Source organism: Molossus molossus, unplaced genomic scaffold, assembly GCF_014108415.1.
Source record: "Molossus molossus isolate mMolMol1 unplaced genomic scaffold, mMolMol1.p scaffold_m16_p_23, whole genome shotgun sequence".
Classification (NCBI taxonomy): Eukaryota; Metazoa; Chordata; class Mammalia; order Chiroptera; family Molossidae; genus Molossus; species Molossus molossus.
The window spans coordinates 16,155,535-16,170,108 of record NW_023425359.1 but is presented as its reverse complement, the minus strand read 5'-3'; the positions used below and the strand labels follow the sequence as shown (position 1 = coordinate 16,170,108).

Sequence of the window (14,574 nt, the reverse complement as noted above, 5' to 3'; positions counted from 1 at the left end):
AGGTGATCGTGTATAGTATGGTGTGATTTTTTTATTAGTTCAGAATCACCTGTTACTGTCCTTTGACAGACAGCCCCCCTTTCCCTTCCCCTTGCACAGAGCAGCAGCAGCACGATCACAGAAAACTCCCTGCTGCGCCGTCCTGTTGCACCGGCTCTGCTCATTGGCAGGTGCCTGACATCTGCTTCCTTGGGGGTTCAGCTCTTCTGGTGTTGGTGCTTCTGCTTGTCATTCCAAAGTATTTCAAAACTTGAACTGTTTCTGCTCTGCAGGTGAATATGGCTGCAGAAGGACCCCCTCCTTTCCCAGGGGTGCCCCTCATGAGCTCCTCCATGGGAGGCCCTGTACCACCACCCATTCGATACGGACCACCTCCTCAACTCTGCGGGCCTTTCGGGCCTCGGCCATTTCCTCCACCATTTGGTATGATTATTGAACAGTGGTCCATGACCTGTAAAGCTAATCATCTTTTCTGTGTGTTCCTTGCTAAAATTTTAACAGTTGCTATCACAGGGCTATGTAATGAAAGGGTAAAGCTGGCTGAGTCCATTTGAACTTGCCCTCAAGTTTTGTAGGACACATGACTGCTGCATAACCGCCTGTGTGGAGATGGGCAGCAGACACTCTGGTGGACAGCAGAAAGGGGCTGTCTACAAGAAAGCCAGGAACAGCACTGCGGCAGATGTTTATGGAACATCTGCGGCCACATGCCAGGCTCTGGAATGATGGATGGACCTCCCCACTGTCCAAACTCCCGAGAGCTTCCGGTGTCCCATAGGACACAGCTACGCACATTAAAACAACGTAAATGGGTCAGAGTCTAAAGGGAAGATTAAACCCTCACTCCTCACCTTGGGACTAAATGGGAAGGAAGTTTTAGAGAAGGTAGAATGTGACAGCTACCTAATGAATGCTGCTGAATTTAGTTAGGTGGAGCTGGACGGCCTTCCCAGGACGGCGAGCACCTTGAGTTGATGGCCAGTAGGTCCAGCTGAGCTACTATGTGGATTTTTAATTGATACAGTAGACAGAGGATTTCCTGTATCAAAATTTCTTTATCTTGTGAAGCCCCATTTCTCATAATGTGTTCAACACAAACCAAGGTGTTGTGCGGTAGCTGCAGACTTGTTAGGAGGAAGACCGTAGCTAGTGGAGCCATGTTGAAATCCTGCCCGTGTTGTTTCACGGCTGGTTGGCCATAGGCCGAAACTCAAACTTGCGGAGTCTGTTTGATGTATGAAGCGTGGGGATCACCCCCTGACTTCTAGGGTTGGGAGAAACTAAAGATCAACATATCTGGTATCACGTAAATCTAGGTATGTTCGTATGTATTTACATGATGCAATTTTCATTTTTCCAGGACCTGGTATGCGGCCACCTCTAGGTTTAAGGGAATATGCACCAGGGGTTCCACCTGGAAAACGGGATATGCCTTTCGACCCTCGAGGATTTGTACCAGGACACCCTCACTTTAGACCTGGAGGCTCTCCGGGCCCTCGAGAGTACTTTATTCCTGGCCCCCGACTACCGCCCCCAAGCCATGGCCCCCAAGATTATCCTTCACCTGCTGCAAGAGACTTACTGCCTTCTGGCTCCCGAGAGGAGCCCCCCCCCGCCTCTCAGAGTGGCAGCCAGGACTCTTCCCAGGCAATGAAACAGAGCCCATAACTGACCTCCGACGTGCAGTCTCGTGGGAGCGGACTGCACATTATTCATTACAGTCTTAATCCAAAAGTTTAAATAAAGTTAGTTTTTAGACCTAAGCTGCCCTGGCAGTGTGCATTTTTGAGCCAAACAATAAAAAAATACCATTTCCCCCCTAAATAAAAACCACCTCTTAAGCTAGAGCCTCCTTCCAACTTTGAAATGTGCAATAAAGAATACCTGTGTTTTAGTTAATGTAGCATATGTGACTGTTAAATGATTTAGAACATCATGAAAAATATGGACATTTCCTGTGGAAATGCTCTAAGAACGTGTATTTCCATTTATTATCCTGTTTTTAGTGTACACCAGTTGAATGTAGAGCGACGGTGTTTATAAGCTTGAATTTTTAAAGTATCTGGTCGCAAGGACTGTTACGCTAAAAATGTTTACTAAAAGATCACTGAACTTTATCTCCCCTCTTGCTGAAGTTCTTTGCAGTAAAAGTTCATTAAAATTTGGTTATTAATGTTTCCCAGGTGTCTGTTGATTCATTGGCTTGTTTGCTCATGAGACTGTGCCTTTGGGAAGCTATAAAGGCAGGCGCCCTGCTGCTCCTTGCTCAGGAGGTTCGGCCTCCGTCACCTGGGCACCATGACTGAGGTCTTCCTTGACCTCAGCAGTGGGCCCATCTGTACAGCACTCACGGGCTTTCTGTGGCTAACTCTAGTCCGTTTCCTGAGCATGAGTTTATAGTAGCAGCAAGAACTGTTTGACCTGATGTTCTGTTGCTTCTGCTGTTCTTGCATTAAGGGTGCACAACAGAAAAATGAAAACAACATCTTGTGACCATATAAGGAAATTTATTTTATTAAAAAATATAGAGTCTATTATTTCTCCCATATTTTGCCTATGATTTTCAAAGAATATGGCAAAAACAATCAGAAGAGTAGAATACTATGAGAAAGAACGATTTGGAATTTTCAGGCTTGTAACATGCCCTAGGTCAGCAACCATGGCCGACCTCGATTCTTTTCACTGATTGATTCTACTCCACAGTTAATATTTGAATGTTGGCCCTTATATTTAAAAAATCAGTATATCTAAGAATCTGGGATTACACCATAGTTAAAAGTCTTATACTGTTACTACACCCTGTCTTATAAACAATTGTTTCTTAAGAACTAACTCTTTAGACCCTTTAAATTATAGTAACTTAATAGCACATTTCAAAAAGTTTAATATGTAGATGAAATCAAAATTATAAAAAGCTGATATCCTTGTTTACTGCTTGACCAGACTCTCCCATTCTCTGAAGTTCTATGATGTAATGATATTACCTAGATCAGAGTTATGATCTTTAATCCACAAAGAATAAATACCCTATTAAAAAAAGCAAAATTTTTACTGTGAAACAAAATATTCCTTTAGACTAAACCACTGATATATATACTACTTGAGAAAGATAAAGACCTTTGAAAGAAGAGAACTCTTTCAAAATTTGTAAGTAATATATCTTCAGCAAAAGAATTTCAATAGGTCCTCCCATTTAATATCAAGACTAGAAGAAATTTAAGAGGAAAACTCCATAGTTAATAGCAAAAATTATTTTTAACCATGTAAAATAAGATTAAATCATAAATACAACTTTTGAATATTTCAATCTCTTTAGGGCACAAAATAATGATGAAGTTCATATCATTTCTAATTTTAAATAACATTTAAATATAGATTATACCAGCTAGGAAGATAAGTAGGAAAGGTAAATGAAATCTGTTTTTTAAATCAATCAAAGCTGGAGTCTTTTTTTTACCTCTAAAGCTTTTTTGGGCATTGATTCTATAGCTCATATCACTGAAAATCAGTAAGCTGGAGAATATCAGTGTCACTTACCTGAGCAGTTCTGAACCTGCCCTGGGGGCCCCTCTCGGCCCACAGAAGAGCCCAGGCAAGCTGCCGTTATCCAGAAAGGGGGAGGACCACCTCCAGGTCACATGCGACCATCTCAGAATTCACAACTATTTCAGAAGTCATCTCCAGCTAATTGTTTCTGGGCTTAGTTGTGGAAATCATCTCATTGATCAAGCAGTAGGGTTTCAGTCTGAAAGCATTTCTGCTACACTCATGGTGGTTGGTCAATAGCTGATTTTTTTTTTTTTTCATTTAAAGTAAATTTAAGTAATTTGTGGAATATGGAGTATTTTGTGTCGACTGCTTCAGACAATCACTCATTTTGTCATATCATTCGGGTCTGAATTAAAGCTAAGCTACTCACACAGTGTTCAATTTAAGCTTCTTTAATACTGATGAAAGGCATGTGTAGTTCATATAAACCATACTTATGTGAACAGTAGCAGATGCTTCATATAAATTATCACTTTGATATACATGTCTTATGGTCTATGAGAAAAGAGAAAGAACAATATATCAGTTTTGCTACATTTTAATAGTAGGTTTTTGAGGGGTAATTTTTTAGGTCTCGTCAGCGACATCAAAGGTCCCGAGTGCCCCGCAGGGCACGGCGCTGCCAAGCTCCTCGGGATTGACAGGACAGGGAGAAAGTGTGGTTCTTGCCCCTCGGGAGCTTACAGTCTGGGGGGCTGGCAGCTCACAGTCTAAGAGTTGAGTGAACAACGAAGTTATTTAAGGCAATTCCTCATCCCCTCCAACTACTGTGCACTGAATCATCTTGGAATTAATCTAATCAAGACGAGAGACAAGACTAAATCTGGTTGAGAATTCTTTCAGGCTCAAAGTTTCTGACATCCATCTTAGTAGTAACCAGAACTGACCTAACAGATAATGGAAAGACAAGACTAGATCTCTTGAAGTGCAAGGGCTAGGACAACTTAACTGTGGTTACTTATTTTAAAAAGCAAACATTGAACAGTATGGTGGGTTATTACACTATTTAAAAACAGGCCAAACACTGGCACCTCATTCCCTCCTGCCAGCACTGGCCACTGAAAGTAGTGAAGAGTGCACACGTGGGCTCCACATCCAACCCACAGAGCCCACCCCAGATCTCGATGTGCTGTGCATCAAATAGCCGCCTCGTGTGCTACGAAAGTTTTATTTATGCTCCATTAAGTCAAATGTAATGTAAATAGTCAAATTATAATAAGCTAATGACCTGCATATTTCCATATGGATGAATGTTGATATATCTAAACAGGAAATAAATGGCAATCCTATCTACCTATGTAAAAAAAAAAAAAATAGAGTATCTCCAAATGTCGCATACTCCTCGCTATAAGAGGTTTGCAGGTTTCAGGTTTCACAATCAGTCGTCAGAAAAACAGCAGTCATTCCTGCAGAGTCTTGTTAGCATCTGACTCCAATTATTTTTAGATTACATGATTTAGAAGACGTTATTAACCCATCTAACAATTTGTAATTATTCTGAGATGGTTCCACGTTAACCCGAGAATTGCTATTGGGAAGAATAACAATGTGGCATAGAAGGACCAGCAAATCAACACGACTAAACACATGCTCACTTTCAGGAACAATCTGGTCATCTGGCAAAATCCCAGCTACAACCTGGGAACGCTCCCATATGGATACTGATCTGGCCAAGGCACACTCTAAGCAGGAAAGGGATGAGATCAGGGTGAATTTAGGCCATCTCGGAGGAGTGGCCTAGAAATTTCCTTCTTGGACAGCATAATTGGTCCAAGCCCTCAACGCAGTTTCATACTATCCTACCCACATCGGCCCAAAGTTTGACATTAACTCAAAAATCCAAAAGAACATGGTGGAGCAGAAGTGAACAGATGTGTAAACTCTAGTACATTCTTATTGCTGTAGTAAGTTTGAAGATGGGCACATCCTACCCACAGCAGTGTTGTTCCAGGAAGCGGGCAGTAGTGGTAAATCAGAAAAGAGACTATTAATTGCACAATCAATAGAAAAGTAAAAACAGGTTTCAAAACCTACAGTAAGCCTGTATCCAAAGGAGGCTTGCATGGCAGTGATGCTCCGGACATGGGGCTGCTGCAGCTTGGCCGTGGACTCGCACTGGCCTGCTGGCACGGTGCCGGCTTGCTTCCTGCCTGCTGAGGGTGAATGTTCTACACAGAGCTACGACGGTTTCTAGTGAGTGGTAAAATTCACAGAAGTTCCAGGTTATTCATGGCAGGGTCATTCCTTGTGCAAAGTTTGATGTAGATGAAGATAAAGTGGTTTCTTGGTCAGTAATTGCAATTTCTTTCTTTTAAAGTCAGTGGGTTTCTTGTATCTGTAACCACAATAGAAAAACCACTGTTTAAAATACTTTGATCATCGACCTAGTCCAAGGTCACATACTAAGAAGTACTGATTACCATTCCGTCCGACTAATCCCATATATGCATCACTTACAGTTCTATTACAATGGGCCCAGGCTTAACTTCATCCATCTCCATGAAAGCGAAACACTTGGTACTGGTGAACCTTTTTTTAGGCTTGTAGTGTTTGAATTCAAAGAAGATAGCTGCACCTGAGGGATTAAAACAAACCAACTAGCCACCATTCTAGTCAATACATTTTCATTGATCCCAGAAGCATATGAACAAGCTACAACTGGCATAATTTCAAAAGTAACCTCTGTCAGACAGTCTGATGGTATGCCTGTGGCTGTCACCCCAAACTCTTCTGTATCTGAATGGAGGGGCATTTCTACAAAGCACAGCAAAACTTCTAGAGCCAGAGTGACTGAACAAAAGGTGAAATGAGAACAGCCTAGGAAGATGAGCTGAAATGCTCGTAACCATGAAGATAGCACAGTATATTCATTAGCATTAATGTCAAACTACAGTAATTGCACATAATGAATTCAAAGCTGGAGAAAATGAATGGAGTCAACTTCTCAGGACCGCAGTCTGACGCTCTAACCGCTGAGCCAAACCGGCCAGGGCTGGAGTCAACTTCTGAATACAGTCCTACTTATAACACCCTGCGAGTCAAGTCATCGAGAGCACAACTCAATAACATAGACACACAATAAAATAGTCCAGGAAACATACCCCTATACCCACGTCAGAAACATTTCTCAAAGCAATGGAGTTAAATGGAAAAAAAGTTTCATTAATATTTTTATGCAGGAGGCACATTTCATACTGAAATTTCTTGGACACAATTTCTTAAGCATGTCCTATTTCTCTAACACGATGTCCCAGCCTCAGTGGGCATCAGGTCTAGGGTGGGGCCCAAGCATCTGCATGTAACCAGGAAGGTTCCAGGTGCTGCTCACACTGGGAGAACCACCCCTAACTGGAGTCTTCAGAACAAGGAACAGCAGCACCAGGTCTGAGAAGGGAAATACCAAATGCTTTAGGGGACGAGGCAGGGGTTCAGAAGGCGCCTGTGTATCTTGCACAGCCTCCCACAGGGCTTGAAGTTTCCAGACTGCAGCTGACGCTCAGGTGACAAAGGGTCTGCAGCCTCCCTTTCAGGGAACACTCACATTCCCGACGGGCAAAGGCACGGAGAAACATTGCCTCCTAAGAACCATGTAACTTGGAAATGTAACTTCACCTTTTGAAAAATTTGTTTTGTCCTTTCCCATCCTCCTGCCAACAAACCGCAAATTATAGGATCAGTCTGCCAATAAATTCAGCTGGAAAAGAGTGTTTCTTTCAACTACGAGAGACTTAACCTCCAGGGAGCCCTGCTTCCCCCAGCTCTTTAGTATGAGGAAAGTTCTCACTTAGTTCTGTTGTTAAAGACGATATGATTTTACTATCAAAGACTATTTGATTATATGTTATTTATTATACAGGTAGATAATATGATCCCTAAGTCCCACATTTAAATATATATTTATTTCATTCAAACCAATAAACACTGTGTGGCATTTATTTTTTCCAACGCTGCTCGGTCCACCAGGCCAACAATGAGTAAGTTGAGACCTCTGAGCACAAGAGGCCAATTACTGACCATTACACACCTTTGGTTAATTTCTCCACATGCTTCTGGAGCTCAATGTCCACATTAAAATGAACATACGTATCTTCCTTCCTTGAAGCCACAGGAGTATCTTGCACAGGAGTTAAATCTATGCCGTTCAGATCTAGAGAAGAAAAAAGCTTCTGCTCAGCAGCGTTCAACTGCAGACTCCAAACCCGGCAACCGAACCCCAGGGGACTGTGTTTTCTAGAGGCAAAAGCCCAGAGGGGACTCCCAGCTAGCAGGAACTCCCATTTGGGGCGGACGGCCACCTGGGGACCCGTGGCTTCCAGGGGTACGTGAAGGGGGCCGAGGAGAGAGGAGGTGGGGGACCTCATCGACCGGAGGAGGAACCCTGCAATGACCGATCCAAAAGAAAGCCTGGCGATAACAAAATCTGACCCTATTGTCAAGAGAAGAGAATCCGGTGTCTTCCTCAGGGAACAGGCCAGTATATTTCTGTGTGCAGTAAAAATTTGGAACATGAATACTACCCCTAATTCCCCACCTTGATCGTGGCATGGGAAGGCTTTTAAATTCCCATTATCAGAATGCCCATCGTATTCAAGTCCGAGGACCAAACAGCGGGCATGAAAGCTGCCAATGAACCTCTCGATACATGAGTGCTTTTCCATGTATGGTACCTAATTCTGGTCATATCTGCTGTAACAAAACCTGGTTTACAACAGCCAGATGGTACACTATGTATGGTGGATGGTTTTAACTTCCTGGAGGTGGGAATCTTCCAGTTTAATCAAATTCAACAGGGACTCCATTAATGACTCCTCAGTGTCCATGCATTACTCGACGGACCCATCTTAGAGGACTTAAAACGATTTAGTACATTTAATTATTTCAGTTCCTAAAGACATTTACACAAAAACACATTTTAGTTCAACATGTGTGGAAAGGCAACATAACACTTATCACATTATCGGGACATTTCTGTGTGTTTTGCAGTGTATTTCCCGACCAAGATGGGCAGCTTTGCGGACGGCCTACGAAGCAATGCAGGGCACGGACACTTTCCAGCCGACCTTGGATCTGGCAGCTGCACATCAGAAGATGAAGTAGCACAGAGCTAGTGCTGTGGTCATAGTCTCTCCATGTTAAAATTCTTCTCTGTGGTCAAATTCCTTTTTCTTTTATTTGATACTGATGCACCCACATGGGTCTGAGTGTATTTCTGTCACTGGTAAAAGTTCCCTCTATTTAATTTCAGTCCATGTCTGTTTTTTTGATTTGCCTTGAACTGCAGATTAACTGTGGATGGGATTAACTCTGCCATCATTTCTGAGTAACAGTATGGCAGCTTCATCCTCAATCACCCAATAGTTATTTTTAAAAGACCGCTGAGCGCCTTACAATAAAGTTTGGTATAAAATGCTTGGCGACATCAACAAAAGAATTCGACCGCTGTGGTTTCCCTCTTAAACCAAAGACAGAAAATGTTGTTTTTAAGGAATCAATGGTTTGCCACATTGGATAGAAAAAAACAATTCTCAAAAATAACCATGCTTAATAGCCTCAGTAACATAGTTCAGAACAAGAAACACACCACTTTTTACTGCCCCACAGGACTGCATGCAGGGTGTGGATGTTTATGGATATGTCCTATTCCCTGTCTCTACTGATAATTTATCAATGTCCTGACTCTGATGCCCCTGGGCACAGCTCTCCCCTGGGTAAGCTTCTCCTGGCCAGGAAAGGGAGGGCTCAGGTAGAGCACAGGAATGGGAGGGCTCAGGTGGAGCACAGGAATGGGAAGGCTCAGGTGGAGCTCAGGAAAGGGAGGGCTCAGGTGGAGCACAGGAAAGGGAGGGCTCAGGTGGAGCACAGGAAAGGGAGGGCTCAGGTGGAGCACAGGAATGGGAGGGCTCAGGTGGAGCACAGGAAAGGGAGGGCTCAGGTGGAGCACAGGAAAGGGAGGGCTCAGGTGGAGCACAGGAATGGGAGGGCTCAGGTGGAGCACAGGAAAGGGAGGGCTCAGGTGGAGCACAGGAAATGGGAGGGCTCAGGTGGAGGCACAGGAATGGGAGGGCTCAGGTGGAGGCACAGGAATGGGAGGGCTCAGGTGGAGGCACAGGAATGGGAGGGCTCAGGTGGAGCACAGGAATGGGAGGGCTCAGGTGGAGCACAGGAATGGGAGGGCTCAGGTGGAGCACAGGAATGGGAGGGCTCAGGTGGAGGCACAGGAATGGGAGGGCTCAGGTGGAGCACAGGAATGGGAGGGCTCAGGTGGAGCACAGGAATGGGAGGGCTCAGGTGGAGGCACAGGAATGGGAGGGCTCAGGTGGAGCACAGGAATGGGAGGGCTCAGGTGGAGGCACAGGAATGGGAGGGCTCAGGTGGAGGCACAGGAATGGGAGGGCTCAGGTGGAGGCACAGGAATGGGAGGGCTCAGGTGGAGGCACAGGAATGGGAGGACTCAGGTGGAGCTCAGGAATGGGAGGGCTCAGGTGGAGCTCAGGAATGGGAGGGCTCAGGTGGAGCACAGGAATGGGAGGGCTCAGGTGGAGCACAGGAATGGGAGGGCTCAGGTGGAGCTCAGGAATGGGAGGGCTCAGGTGGAGCTCAGGAATGGGAGGGCTCAGGTGGAGCACAGGAATGGGAGGGCTCAGGTGGAGCACAGGAATGGGAGGGCTCAGGTGGAGGCACAGGAATGGGAGGGCTCAGGTGGAGCACAGGAATGGGAGGGCTCAGGTGGAGCACAGGAATGGGAGGGCTCAGGTGGAGCACAGGAATGGGAGGGCTCAGGTGGAGGCACAGGAATGGGAGGGCTCAGGTGGAGCACAGGAATGGGAGGGCTCAGGTGGAGGCACAGGAATGGGAGGGCTCAGGTGGAGGCACAGGAATGGGAGGACTCAGGTGGAGCTCAGGAATGGGAGGGCTCAGGTGGAGCTCAGGAATGGGAGGGCTCAGGTGGAGCACAGGAATGGGAGGGCTCAGGTGGAGCACAGGAATGGGAGGGCTCAGGTGGAGCTCAGGAATGGGAGGGCTCAGGTGGAGCTCAGGAATGGGAGGGCTCAGGTGGAGCTCAGGAATGGGAGGGCTCAGGTGGAGCACAGGAATGGGAGGGCTCAGGTGGAGGCACAGGAGAATAGGGGAACACGGCTGTGCAAAGAGAACCACACCCTCGGAGGTGGGGGACATCTTTAAAACTCATTTCCTGAAATAAACCTGTTTCTCTGTTGTAAAGAAAGTGTGTACGTCTGGGCACACTCCTGATGAAATTTTAAGAATAAAAAGACATACAAAAAAACCTCAAAAGCAAACACGAGTATAAGTTACAATAGGAAAATATTTTTAGTAAATCTGTTAGAAATGTTCACAGAAGGAATGATGACCTCTTCTCAAGGATCCTGCCTCACTGTACAATGAATAAAAATGAGTATCACAGACACAGAGCCCTGCCTCTCCCCGCCAAATACTCCAATGAGAAGCAACATTATAAAATTCAGCAGAGGGGAAGTATGCAGACAGAGTTATTTACCCTTTACACTAACTGTGATATAGGGATCAATGCACTGCCCGGCATCTTTCAGACCGATTTTCTCAATTCTGATAGTGAGTAACGTCATTCCTGGTTCTGATGGCAACCTTGGTAATAAAGTACCTGGCAACAGAGAAAAAGCAATAAAAATGAGCTCCACCATTAATTTCAGAGTAAATATTTCGACACAAACATATGCCTGGCTCATCAACAAATCATCAAACAACAAGTGCTGGCGAGGGTGTGGAGAAGAGGGAACTCTAGTACACTGCTGGTGGGAATGCAGACTGGCGCAGCCACTATGGAAAACACTATGGTGTTTCCTCAAAAAATTAAAAATGGAATTGCCATTTGACCCAGTGATCCCACTTCTAGGACTATATCCTAAGAAGCCTGAAACACCAATCAGAAAGAATATATGTACCCCCATGTTCAGAGCAGCACTATTTACAATTGCTAAGATCTGGAAACAGCCCAAATGTCCATCAATAGATGAGTGGATAAAAAAGCTGTGGTACATATACACAATGGAACACTATGCAGCTGTGAAAGATGCCTTATCCTTTGAGACCACATGGAGGTACCTCAAGAGTATTATGCTAAGCGAAATGAGCCAGTCAGAGAAAGACAAATACCACATGATCTCAATTATTTGTGGAATACAATGAACGAGGTGGGCTGATGAACAAAACAGACCCAGAGACATAGAAAGGAGTACGGTTCAGACTGACAAACCTCAGAGTAGGGGGTGGGGATGGGGGTATAGATGAGATGAACCAAAGAACTTATATGCATGTATGCATAACCAGTGGACATAGACACCAGTGCTAGGGGGGTAGGGGAGCAGGATGGGGAAGAGGGTGTCCGGGGGGAAAGGAGAAACAACTGGAACAAAAATAAATTAATAAAAACTGGAAAAAATAAAAAAATAAAAAACAAAGAAAACCCCACATGCCTGGCTGAGGGGTTCTTTGTCTGAGTCTTCTGCCCAGCCTGAGAACTGAAGACTTAGAGGGACTTTGTGAATTGTGGCCTAACCACACCCTTAAGATGCTATTATCAGGGGGATCACTCTGTAAATTACATTACTGTCTAACTACCATGCTGTACACCTGAAATTAATACAAAATAATATTGGATTTCAACTGTAATTGAAATATAAAGAATAAAAAAAGAAGAAAGAAAAGATGATGTTACTGCTACGCCCCTAGACATGCTCTGAATTTCCGTGAAGGCCTGGGCCTGCATTCTGGTGGCAAGATGGTTCTAGCAATTGTTGTGACTTTGTCTTTCCGTTGGTTACCTTTGTTTTTGTATAATTTACTGAATTGTAATTTTGAAGTGTCATTTATATACATAAAGTCCCCCCCTTGCAGTATGAGTTCTGACACGTGCACACAGAGGGTAATCACCACTGTAAGGCTGATGAGAAGTTTTTTCCCATTTTATCAGATAATGTCCTGATGGTCACAGGAAAGCAATTTCAGCTTCTCACAACAGACACTGTCTCATCTCAGCTGCAAAGGAATCCACGTGTGCTTCTTTCTTACGTTCAACTCAGAACTGAGTGTTTGTGCAACAACCAAGCAGGGGTTTCACATTAAAAAGGTGAATTTCATTCTTTATGTTTAGTAAAAAAAATAAAATAAACATGTTTATGCATATTTATGCCTATATAAGAGATCAAGAGATTATGTTAGTCCGGAAGAAAATGTTTTTTAAAATCTTGAAAATTGTGTCTTGGGCTATTTTTTAATTCATATTGCTTTGGTTTATGATTTTAGTTGCTTTAATGTTCAACATTGTCAATAAATTTTCAGGTCATAAATAACAGGTTATAAAGTTATATCCTTGATTTAAATAAAATCTACCAAGCCTACCATCAGAAAAATTAAATCTCATTTTGGCATAAGCCAATTATTTAACAGAAATTTATTGTTTGCCTTATGAGTTTTTAAAAATTTGAAAAGGAAACAGATTAATATCAAGAAAGCTAAGCTTAACTATCTTCTTTTTTTTTTTCAAGAAAGATAGGCTAAGAAGTCATTTTTAATTTTTAATGGGAAAAAAACGCATCAGCCTTTCAGTGGTGATTACCCTTTGTGTGCAGGGTCAGAACTCATACTGCAAGGGGGACTTCATAAATGTGTACGACACTTCAAAACTTACAATTCCGTAAATTATACAAAACCCAAAGTAACCAATGGAAAGAAAAGTCGACAATTACTAGAGCCGTCCTGCCACCAGACGCAGTCCCGACTTCCCTGAAACCTTGGGCTCTCTCAGGGCAACAAGGAAAAGACATTTTTTCCTGATTCACACGTAAGTTAGAAGTTAAACGTCATCTTGCTATTTCAATGAGGATTTCAGTGAATGTAACTTTAAAAGTTCCTTTTTTTTTTTTAATATATTTTTTTATCCTCACCCGAGGACATTTTTTTGCATTTATTTTCAGATAGAGTGGGAGGGAGAGAGGGGGGAAGAGAGAGAGAAACATCGATGTGAGAGACACTAACTGGTTGCCACCCACATGACCCCACCCAGGGCCGGGGACAAACTGCAACCGAGATATGTGCCCTTAGCGGGAACCAAACCCGGGTCTCTCTGGTCCACGGGTCGATGCTCTAACCACTGAGAAAACTGGCCAGGGCTATCAGTTCCTTTTAAACAGCACTTATAGGCCCTGGACAATATGATTCTCACCTAGATATACCTCAAACTACATGTACTTTTTCTTACTTTTAGGAAAAAGAAATTCAGGGCATTGAAGGGTGCAGTAAGCTTTCTATATGTTAGCAGTGAAATATCACAATGCTACATCAGAATTCAAAGATCTATTCAGTTGGGCTTATTCTTACATAGCAAATAAAAAGCTTAATCTTACACAACAGAAGTACAGATAAGCGAGAGAAAAACCACATCAGATAGACTGGAAGCTACAGCAATCACAATATATGGTTTGAAAAGGGAATGACAATTAGTAAAATAGCGACATAATCTCATCATCTCAACCACCTTAAGATTCCCTACAAAAGTGACAGAAGCAAGAAAACCCACCTCTCTCTTCTTACAGCAAAGTGCACTAGAAATGATACCCTTGTGCCAGAGAAACATTAATAGTGACAGCTGCTATGATTTCCCCATGACCCTATCTACAGAGTAGGTCCTGTTATGCCCCACTGAGAGGTGATGGCGACGAGAATAACTGCATACGGATTTTCAGCTATGACAGGTACTACACTAAAAGCGTTGCGTGTGACGCCCTGTGCGATCTTCACAGTAACCTTACAAGTCAGCATTATTATTAACCCACTTTATAAATAAACTGAGGTTCAGACTGGTATAAGAAACGGGCAAAGTCACTTAACTAGTAATTGTCAGAGACTAGACTCAAGTCCAAGTATCTGTTGGCTCAGGCCTATGTTGTTCATACTCCATACAGTATGTAATGCTCTCAAAGGAGCATTACAAATACTGTATTACTATACTTTCATTACCAAGAGAGTTAC

The 14,574-nt window shown here is 43.6% G+C and overlaps 2 protein-coding genes across 8 annotated transcripts in view; one reads left to right on the top strand and one right to left on the bottom strand.

Moving 5' to 3' along the window:
* MIA3 (MIA SH3 domain ER export factor 3) overlaps positions 1–2,159 on the top strand; it is a 40,148-nt gene extending 37,989 nt beyond the window's left edge. For 4 of the 7 annotated variants that reach the window (XM_036277688.1, XM_036277686.1, XM_036277687.1 and 1 more), the window contains 2 exons: positions 273–423; positions 1,361–2,159. In XM_036277688.1, coding sequence (XP_036133581.1) covers positions 273–423; positions 1,361–1,668 — 459 coding nt within the window. In that variant the 3' untranslated portion in view covers positions 1,669–2,159. The remainder of the gene's footprint in view (positions 1–272; positions 424–1,360) is intronic. The other 3 variants (XM_036277691.1, XM_036277690.1, XM_036277689.1) reach the window with 1 other exon arrangement.
* A 2,692-nt stretch (positions 2,160–4,851) lies between these two features.
* Positions 4,852–14,574, bottom strand: part of AIDA (axin interactor, dorsalization associated) — a 29,021-nt gene continuing 19,298 nt past the window's right edge. Inside the window, exons 7-10 of the mRNA XM_036277693.1 lie at positions 11,066–11,188; positions 7,574–7,696; positions 6,007–6,124; positions 4,852–5,884 (exon numbers count right to left, since the gene is read on the bottom strand). Of these exons, the coding sequence (XP_036133586.1) occupies positions 5,788–5,884; positions 6,007–6,124; positions 7,574–7,696; positions 11,066–11,188 (461 nt within the window). The 3' untranslated portion in view covers positions 4,852–5,787. The remainder of the gene's footprint in view (positions 5,885–6,006; positions 6,125–7,573; positions 7,697–11,065; positions 11,189–14,574) is intronic.